Source organism: Austrofundulus limnaeus, unplaced genomic scaffold (assembly GCF_001266775.1).
Source record: "Austrofundulus limnaeus strain Quisiro unplaced genomic scaffold, Austrofundulus_limnaeus-1.0 Scaffold877, whole genome shotgun sequence".
NCBI lineage: Eukaryota > Metazoa > Chordata > Actinopteri > Cyprinodontiformes > Rivulidae > Austrofundulus > Austrofundulus limnaeus.
In genome coordinates this window covers 123,427-134,456 of record NW_013953279.1, presented here as the reverse complement: position 1 = coordinate 134,456, position 11,030 = coordinate 123,427, and the positions used below count along the sequence as shown (strand labels likewise).

General features: G+C 38.1%; 1 protein-coding gene across 1 annotated transcript in view; it reads right to left on the bottom strand.

Moving 5' to 3' along the window:
- Positions 1-1,502: 1,502 nt before the first annotated feature.
- The window catches only part of LOC106533066 (5-hydroxytryptamine receptor 2A), a 46,530-nt gene continuing 37,002 nt past the window's right edge, over positions 1,503-11,030 (bottom strand). Inside the window, exons 2-3 of the mRNA XM_014029276.1 lie at positions 4,985-5,079; positions 1,503-4,906 (exon numbers count right to left, since the gene is read on the bottom strand). Coding sequence (XP_013884730.1) covers positions 4,217-4,906; positions 4,985-5,079 — 785 coding nt within the window. The 3' untranslated portion in view covers positions 1,503-4,216. The remainder of the gene's footprint in view (positions 4,907-4,984; positions 5,080-11,030) is intronic.

Genomic DNA, 11,030 nt, shown 5'->3' with positions numbered 1-11,030 from the left:
GTCCTCCTGGCACTTAACAGCATATACAACATTGCTCTGTTTGTGCCGGGGCACCGGATCTTTGGGGTGAACCAGCCTTTGCCATAATGTGTTTTGGGGTTTAAAGCCACTGGGACATCATGTTTAGAAAATAAACATCTCTTTTTCTCCGAAACACCCGCAACATACGGAATAACCACTGGTTTGGGTCTGGGTTTGGGGTCTTCATTTTCACCTGAAGGTTGCAAAAGCTTATACTTYTGTCAGCACTACTTCCTGGACCACAAAGATGGCATCATCATGTTCTGTCACTGCAATTGTTTGCAGTACTCAAACATTTTTCACTAATAATTTCATGTTTTTTTAAGGGCTTTATAAATAAAATAAAGTTCKGTTATTCATGGTCAGGTTGTTGAGGCAACAGGTCTAAAAGAATAGCCGGACAATTCATTTCCCCATTGACCCTCTCCAGGCTCTTGGCTGGTTCCAATGTGTTCCTAGCCCATAATGGGATATGTTGTTCCTTTGGCAAGTTCTGGATTTGCCTCTATGCCCAGTCTTAGTATAAAATACCTGAAAAACTTCCAGGAAGAACCAACCTGATCAGATACATTGCCACCTCAGCTGACTCCTTTTGTTGCACAGGACCAGAGCGTCAACTTTGATTTTTCCCCACCTTGACAAAAGACGGAACTAAATGTTATTTATGACCTATGATTGCCTTAGGGTCCCCCCGGAGGAGCTGGAAAGTGTTGCTGGGGAGAAGTCTGTTTGGGTTTCTTTTGGACCTGTTGCCTCCACAACCTGACCACAGATACAAGTGGTAGAGGATAGATTAAAAATAGACAGACATAAACAGCTTCTTCACACTCTCTGTCAATCTGACTTCTTTGTCCAAATTATGAACATTTTATTCATCACAAAARTGTCTATTTTCCTACAGCGTATGGCAATATGTAGGTGTTTCACTTCCTTCTAATTCTAAACTGCATTTGATGCTTWAAACTGTATGTGAACAGTTAAAAAAATACTGCTTAAAGTCTAAATGCAAGTTTGAAAACAATCCACCCTTAAAGTGATTAGCCTTTAATAAAAGAGATCGTGTACAGATTTGTCAAAACTACACAATAAAAAATAGAAAATCACAACCTATTACTGTATGTAGTTTTTAGCTCAGATGAACTTTAAACAGTGCTGGTAAGTTATCCAGTTTTGGTGTTTCTGAATCTGACATTCATGCTTTGCTGTTTTTCCATCATGGCAGTAGAAAAATAGGTAATAGCAGTGGTGATCACCTGTCACTAATGTAGTTTTGTCTGACTGTGCACCAGACCTATATTTTGACAGTTACATTTACCCTTGCATCTCTTGTAAGATCTCTAGATTTATTTTTATTTTCCTGGATCCACTCTCAAACAAAGGGTTGTAAACAATAGATGTGTAAATGTTCAATTGCTGTATTACAAAAAAAAAAAAAACTTTCACGCATTTTCCAGATTTTTTTTTACTCTTTACTTTGATCTCAAAACAGGAAGGCGAAAAACATATTCTTATACTTGACAAAAAAGTGACTGTCACCATCAATATCCAACTCCAAAAGACACTACTTTAAAATAAAATAAAATAAACCAAACTCTTCCAAACCAGAGTTACATTGTGACTTCAGAGTTACATCAGCAGAAAGGTCTCAATGGACTTCACTTCACTGCAACAGAACTACAAAGAAATGAGCTGCATTATCAGTGGGTCCAGCTTGATGTAAACCCAGACTGGTCTGTTAGTTTCCAGAGAATGGTCCATATTTTATATCAGTGACTTCACTAATTGATGCAAAAACAACAACAACAAAAATATCTTTGTAAAAATGGGAATCAATTTTTGCAAACCATGTCTTAGAATGTGATACAGTCAGTGGATCTTCCATCTTGTTTGTAGCATTTAAAATGTTAGTGAGAGCAAATTCACAACTTGGAGTTTCTCTGTAAAATATGAAAAAAAAAAAACTTTTCTGTTTCCTTTTCACCAGATTTGAACTAACCTATTTGCTGAAAATGCTGAACTACCTAATGTTACTGAACTTTAAGCAGGCACCTGCTAAACTCCGCTGTTGTTGTTTAGGAGGAGCTGTGTTGTTTGTGACATACAAACATCCCAGAGTGCTAGTGATGGTAGATAATCAACATACATCATACTTTTGGCAGTCTTCAAAAGTCAAACTTTGACTTTCTCTTTAAATTTACATTTATCCATACACCTTTAGGTTTTAATGTGAAGATTTATTACAAAACTAATGATCCACAATGTTCACTGTTTGTTGCATTTATAGTAAAAAATTTCAACACSGTTTTTACAAAAATCTTTGTGGCTTGAACCATCACTTCTCTAAATGATTGCCTATAACTGATTTGTGAAAGACAACATATTAAACTTTTTATCTTCCACTTTAACATTGACAATTTTGTTTTATAATTCATGAAATATCATCTCAGTCTTCTTTATTTTGTGAACGTATTGTGAATCTATGAGGCTTTCAGATTAAACAAGTTTAAATTTATAGTTTTGTTTTTGGTGCTAACAGTTTTCTAAGTGGATCATGAAGGTGGTCTTGGACTCCTGAGTGTATTGACTGAGTACCAGTTGATAATTTGTCCCTGTGGTCAAAACGTAGTGTAGTACTAACATAAATTCACATTCTGTACCTCTCAAGCTTCCTGCAGAGAGAATTCACAGACTTCAGTGTTCTTTATAACCCTGTACTTATTTTCTTGTGATGTGGTCCCACATGTTGATGATTAAGGGGYCACAAACGCAAAGAAGATGCTGATCAAGCACAATCAATTCTGTGGTTTAAAGAACAAAGTTTGAACAGTCAACAAATAAAAACAGTCTCAGTTTGTTCAGTAATATAAAACAGTTTTTTTTATTTTAAACTTTTTTTAAATGCTGATAATCAGAAAAATATATAATCTGCAGCTTTCTGACCCTCCATCTCTGCTGTGCTTCAGTCTTTCCTCCCTGCATTAGAGTCATTTAAAAGTCAACTAAAAACAAAAGTTTGACATTGGAGGGGTGGTGGTGGTGTATTTATAAATCGGCCTGATTTCRATCAGCTTTAATAATTTCTCTGTATTACTATCAGCCTTATCACAATTTAATAAATATAAAAAATAAATTATGTCTGTTTATTGAATTGAGTTTTGTGTTATTGATTGTCTCTGTTTACTCTCTCCCAGCAGCTCCACAGGTTTTAAACTAACATTTAAACACACGGTAAAGCACCCACAAGAGCACTGGACACAATGTGTAAAGACTGAAACAACTGTGACATGGAGCACTGAGAGTTTGTCAGGAACACAGTATAAAATGACTTTTACAAAAAACAACATTTAAGTCCTGTTTCCTGCCAGTATGACCACTTTACAATATTCAAACATCACATTAAAACATTCACATCAGCTGCAATAGTTATTGTCTCTCCTGAAAATAGAATCTTTTAAGCCTTAGTCATAACATAGTCATATTTTCAACAAAACAGGAATAATTAAGTTGATCTTCCCTTTTTGGCAGCTTGAGTCGACCTCTGAATGTTTAAAAAAATGTATGGCAGGTTGTCTCTTCCTGACACCTTTGTCTGATAAAGTGGGATTAAATCCAGTCTAATCCCCACTAATCCATCCMTAGCTGCAAACAGATGGGAGGCAGGATGCCAAGTATCTGGCAGAATGAAAGGGTTTGGGGGTTCACAGCATCCAAAGGGACAAATAACTGATCAGATTTGAATAAACAGTACCATACAAGTCTTTTACATCATTTTAAGGTAGTTTGTGTCTTAATGTTTCCTTTAGTTGTTATAGGTTTTGTGTATTTCGTCACCTTTCTTTAAATCTAAGACTAAAATCATGTGTAATTGTTTTTCAAGATTTTGGGAGGGGCAGAATGTTTTAGAAAAYTGGATCACGATTTTTTTATTTTAATTCAGAATAGAAGAACTGATTTTCATTATTGCTGCATAAACTGGAAAGTGATGAAAGGTTTTACCCAGCTCCTTGTTAACAAGTCATAGATCTGCATATACTGTAGGGTGTGTGTCTAAAACCTGGACAGGTTGGGACTTTCTCTTTGGTGGATCAACTTTAAATCTCAAATTTTTCGCTCCAAAGAACAGTGCGACTGGATAGATGCTGTGTTGGTGTCAGCTGTTCCAGGACTTGTATGGGATTTACCTTTAACCAGGGTGTTACACGCTGCTCTCATCTTTGTCTCTGTAGTTTTTGCTCTTTCTACACTGCTCTGTTTCCTTGGCTGGCAGAGAGAATTCCTTCCTCTCCTTATTACAGTACACTGTTCCATTTCGTAACTTCTCAACATCTCTCAGGGGTAGATGCGTGGAGTTGTAGGCCAGAGGTGGGATGGTGTTTACCAGTATGAGTTGAAGTGGTTTCTTCTCTGGTTGATACCGGCAGCGTATGTAGCGCAGGAAAGCTGTACGGTATGTTTTATTAAATAATGTGTAAACCAGTGGGTTAACAGCAGAGGATAAGTACCCAACCCAGACAAAAATGTTCAGCAGATCTCCCATGACCTCTGGGTTACATGGCGSTTGGTGACAGACCACCACCAGTACATTGGTGATGAAAAACGGGCACCACATGACAACAAAGAGAAAAAACACCACTCCGAGCACCTTAGATGCTTTCTGCTCATTGCTGATGGACTGCATGGTGCGTCGGCCAAACAACGGACCAGAAACGCTACCACGGGCTCCACCGAGGCCACCGCAGCTTCCTCTGCCACCAGCCTCTCGACTTATGGAGCGCCTGAAGAGTTTCTCAGAGGACACAGAGGTTTGTGACAAGAAGCTCAGCGTGAACGTGGTGCTCCATTTGGGCCGTGGAACCAGCTGGTCCAAGCAGAGCGTGGCTTCATTCTGCAGGGCATTGATGGTCAGGAAGTAGGTGACAATCATGATGATCAGAGGAACAAAGAATGCAACAAAGGAGCCCACCAGCACAAAGTTTGCATCTGTCAGTAGGCAGATGCCATCTTTGAAGACCTTGGAGTGGTCTCTAAGTCCCAGTACAGGAATTGGCATCGAGATCCCTGCATGGAGGAAGAACAGAACAGACAGATCAGAGGAAATACACAGAGAGGAACCTTTGTGATTCAAGAAAACAATGGTTTTGTTTGTTCCAATATCAAAAAATACAGTGTAAGAATACTCAGTAGCAGAGTAGGAAACCTGCATTGTTCCATTTTCGATTACATTGGGTAACAAACTGACAATGGCACTGATATGAGCCTGGATTCATTATTAGAATAGGATGGAATATTTCTGTTTCAACCACTATATCCTTCTTTTGCAATTACAATAGTCTTTGTTAAACTAAAAATTTGAGTTGAATACTTTAAAATGTTTGTGACCTCAAACAGGTCAGCCTTTGTGAAAAGTWACACCTGACAGGAAAAAATAATCYGACATTTTTCTTTCACATTTACCGGGCCAAATCTCTCATCTCTTCCCATTGGAGTTGATGTCAGTGACCTGGCCTGTGGTCACCACAGCTACAGACCATTTTATACTTTTGCTCCTGTCTTCCAATTTATTACCTACAATTTTGTATCTGTATTGTTTCTCTAAAGTAAAGATAAGGAATGGCCCTGCCAYGGGTTGTGTGTCATGGTGGTGATGAAATACACTTCCTCATCCAAAGCACAATTTGGTTTCCTCCACAGAAATTCCTATTTCGGCTGCAGTCGATGTTCAGTTTTGTTGTAAATAGYCTGCTGTTGCCTTAGCAGCCGCATGGTACAATAAATCTAATAAAAGAAAATGTCTGGCAAAAAGTTCTGAATGATAGTCAGGTTTCTGTTCATGATACCAGCAGGAGTTGGGCTGGAGGAGATAAACTGAACAATATCCCCCAGGCCCGTTCTCATTACCAACTCCTAACAAATAGGAAGCAAGTAAAGAAAAAAAGAGATAGAGGGGTTAGGGAGGGGATGTCGGGGAGCAGTAAGGCTGGAGATCAGCAGTTTGGGCAAACTGAAATTGTGGCCACGTGTTGGGTCCAGAAGGGTCAAAGACAGAAAATTCTCATCAAGTCTGGATGTCTGACAGGAAAGCAGCTGAAGTGATTGAGTCTGAAGCTCTGGAAACTTTCCATTTCACTCTTTCTCAAACTAAATTTAAGGCCAAACACTGAAATGATCAACAAATCAGTTACTTGGAAACATTTGTTTATTTGTAGTTATACATGAGTGATGAAACAAAAAACAGATTGTCATTTTAAGAACTGGAAGGATCAGTGTTATAATCATTGTATGGTCATTACCTCCTTGATCAGAGACTATTTTAACATCTTGTTTTTGTCTCAGTGTGACTTTTATTTTTMCTACTCCTATTTTATAGCAATCAACTCTGTCATTTTGTTCTTTTTCTCAAACCAGACTTTTGTCATCAGGTATGCATATTATTTGAATATGGATGGAATTTGTCTGTAACGAGTCTCTTCAATGCTGCACACTCACTATGGCAGTTGTCCCACCACTGATTATTTAATTCACTGGAGTACATTTTCAAATGTACTCCAATGAATAACTCCAGATCTCAAGGTGGATGACATTTAAAAAGAAAATTCTGTTCCAATCTTGMGCTAAGCTCCTTAACCCTTAGATGCGTAAGTGGGTCTTTTTTGACCCGGTGAGGTCTTCTTTTTTTTTTTGCAATATCTTTGTAATGAAAAGTTTTCATCATTTCATATTCCAGATATTCCTCAGCAAACATGTAACTGATTTCATGCAATTAAAAATTTTACTTTATCCTTTATATACTGTATTTTAAGAAATAGCTTTTTTTTCAATTACTACTCCACGCTTCCGTAAGTGGGTCAAAAATGACCCACACTTATTAATGAGAATCTTTTTTTCTTACCAACTGTGACYGTCAGGAATACATATTTTGTGGACCATACACACTGAGTCCTAAGTGTCAGCCCTGAATAATATTATTTTACACAGCAAGAACTCTTACATATAAGCATTATCTTTATTTCTTACCTCATAAATGTGTGCGTGCGTGTCAATCATGACTACTGTGACAGTGTTATTGTCATGAATCAACATATTAGCCTACTCCAAAGTCAGCTAACACTAGCTATCTAACCAAGCTAGTGAAAATTATTGTATGTATTGTGTCTGTGTTTCTCCTGGAGAAGGATCTCACTCTTGTGGGGGCTGTTCCATTTTCAAACGCTTATCCGGGGTCGGCTCATGGGGACTAAGCAGAGAGACACAGTTTTCTTTCCCCAGCCACTTGGGCCGTCTCCTCTCCCAAGGCGTTCCCAGGCCAGCTATGAAACACAGTTCCTCCAGCGTGTCCTCTGGGCCTCCTCCCAAATGGGACGTGCTTGCCCGAGCCACCTCAACTGGCTCCTCTCAACATGGAGGAGCAGCGGCTCTACTCTGAGTCCCTTCCAGATGACGGAGCTTCTCACCCTATCTCTAAGGGAGAGCCCAGACACCCTACGAAGGAAACTAATTTCGGCCACTTGTATCCACAATCTTGTTCTTTCGGTCCCTACCCACTTTTTTAAAATATGTTAAAATTTCCCATTGAAATTTAAGATAACTGCAACAAATTTTGGCCACCTGTATTTGCGATCTTGTTCTTTTCGTCACTACCCAAAGCTCGTGACCATAGATGAGGGTAGGAACGTAGACCGACCGGTAAATCGAGAGCTTTGCCTTCTGGCTCAGCTCTGGCTTCACCAGGACAGACCAGTACAGCGCCCGCATCACTGCAGATGCAGCACCAATCCGCCTGTCGATCTCTGGCTCCATTCTTCCCTTATTCGTGAACAAGACCCCGAGATACTTAAACTCCTCCACTTGGGGCAGGACCTCCTCCCCGACCCGGAGAAGGCACCCTACCCTTTTCCGGCTCAAGACCATGGTCTCGGATTTGGAGGCACTGATCCTCATCCCATTCGTTTCACACTTGGCTATGAACCACTCCAGTGAGAGCTGGAGACCACAATCTGATGAAGCCAGTAGGACCACATCATCTGCATAAAGCAGAGATGCAATCCTRAGGTCACCAAAGCGGAAGCCCTCAACAMCTTGGCTGCTCCTATAAATTCTGTCCATAAAAGTTAAGAACAGAATCTGTGACAAAGGGCAACCTTTTACACACATACATAATAGATGTTGACATTGTTCCATTGCTGTTGTAAAATTGTTATTTCATTGTTTTTTAAAAATGTTCTAAAAATGTTTAAAAAAGTGAAAAATAAAACTATTTCAAATATGAAATAATTCTTGTGTGGAATAAAACAGTAGAAAATATGAAAAAAAAAAACATTATTTTGAAGTAAAATGACAAATGTAGCATAAAAACACATTGATTCTAACACAAATGACAAATGTAGCATAAAAACACATTGATTCTAACACGGGTCAAAAAAGACCCACTTACGGAAGAGTGTNACGGAAGAGTGTAGGGTATAGTCACTCATGCATCTAAGGGTTAATCACAATAGTTTTTTTAATTATTTTGCAACTGATATGTGCTGCAAGGAAATAATTCTTGTGTGGAATAAAACAGTAGAAAATATGAAAAAAAAACATTGTTTTGAAGTAAAATGACAAATGTAGCATAAAAACACATTGATTCTAACACGGGTCAAAAAAGACCCACTTACGGAAGAGTGTAGGGTCCAGTAACTCAAGCAATCTAAGGGTTAAATAAAATTACAATTTATTATTTATTTATTATTTATTATTAGTTGACATTTTTTACCTCATGTCCTCAGTCTCCACGTGGTCATGACTTAAGCTATGTATCCAAAATGTAAACTATAAATAAAAACACAAGAGAATAATTAACTTCTCAAGACTTTTACAACAAAGAAAAACTCTCAACGTAACACAGGCCATCAGACCCTTTAGGTCCTTTGATCGTTGTGATTGGCTTGTTGAATAATTCATGATTGAAAGGCAGCAGTAACATCAGACCCTCAGGTGAAGAGCTACTGTTAAAGTCCATGATAACTTTTGAGTTAAATGCTATCAAGCTGTTGTTTAGACAGTTTAATTTTCAAGATAAACATGAGCTGTAATTTATGAACATGTGTTCTGGTTTGTTTAGCTTCTCAGCCATATGGATCATATTTACCATTTCAATCAGAGTGTTGCCCACATGCTTTATTTCTTTATAGACAGGAACCCAAATAAGAAAGCGAAAACACTATTAAACTGTTTGTGTCACTGTTTTATAGATAACCCTTTTAGGCATCTATCAATCATAGAAATCCAACATTAGACTTTTAAGGGTTCCTCCTTGATTTCAAGCTCTCAGCTTAACACTCTCTGAGAATGACCTGTGAGACAACAGTTAAAATCCTGACATGAGTTGAAGAAAAGATAAAAGTGGATCAAGTGGAAGAAAACTCATGGAGGGAGTCACAGTGGAGATGAAGAGGAGGAGCGAGCCGATGCAGAAACAGAGGGATTTAGAAGAAAGGCTGCAGTCTGAAAACTGATCAGACAAACACAACAGCTTGGATCCTTTATTTTACTTCAACTCATAAATTACATTTAGTAAAAGTGCTGCCTGATGCAAGTGTGAAGAGTCAGGGTGAAATATAACAGGGTGACACATCTTCTCCTTGAGGAAAGGAAGTCTTTAATAAAGACTTGACATCAGTTTTATGTTGATCAAAGTGAAAAAAACATCGAGTAGATAATGCATACCTAACTATTTCCTGTAGAAAGCATTACATGAGATGAAGAATTAGCTTCAGTTGCATTTAGTGCAACTTTAGAACATGTCAAACTAAGAGAGATGAGTCATGAAAATCATGTCATCATTCCTCTGTAAGCCTGAGCTCGATTGTTGAGACTGACAGCTTTCATAAGAGAGTTTCTGGAAACATTTGTGAGGGTTCTGAATTACATCTGCAGAACCTCAATCTCTTTGAGNCACTTACATATTACGCTTTTATAATTATTAGTTGTAAAATGGTCACCAGGCAATATTATCGTTTATCGCAATAATTTTTGAGACAATTAACTGCACAGTAAAATTTGTTAACGTGACAGGCCTAATCTGGATAGAAATAATCTATATGAGGAGTTTCAGTTAGTTTCAGTCAGGCTTTAGAGCTCATCATAGCACAGAAACAGAACTGGTGAAAGTTACTAATGATATTCTCTCAATATCTGCAACTTTGAAAAAAACTGTTCATAAACTGTTGTGTTTGTGTAATACTGACTGAGTTTTTTTTTAATAGATGCAGTTTGATTTAATATGTGATTCCTCCCTGCTTGGCTTGATGATGTCTGATTTCCCTAAATACGTATTTGTAATAGAACTAATACTTTATGTTTAAGCAAGTAATTCATGACATCCTTTAATGACCTAGGTTTTCATGACATTCTGTTCATTTACAGATAGAGTGATTAACGTCACAACAAGATTTGCTAACAACAGTCATTCTTAGATATCACTTGTGTTTATCTGTGTTTTCCATTGACCTTGTATCAAATCTTGCTAAGATGGCATAATGGTGTTTGTATATATATATATGAGGCCTCTCGAGACACAGTGTTCAACAGGGTACAACAGAGTTCAACAGTAGTGTGGAGAGACAGAGAGAAGCAGAGGCACAGAGACAGGCCAGGTTGTCTGTGTTTCCTGTTGTTCCAATAAAACTAAACTGATCATCCCACGGAGTACCTTCATTCTTGGACCACGTATTTCTGGCTTTGTTAGATAAATATTACCATTACAGTATTGTAATTCTAATGATCAATTTGAGTTTTCTTAGAGTTGGAATAAATGTATCTTTGAAGATCTTGAGGGACTGTTTGTTTCAAAGAGCTGTACAATTTTGAACAAGTTACGTCATTGCGTAGAGAAATGTGTCATCACGTCATCACACCACATGGATGGAACTATGTGTTTCTTTCTTCCTGAGCTGCTGTACTCCACCACTCTGCCTGTTTTCCATCCATCCATCCATCCATCCATCCATTTTCTATCCATCCATCCA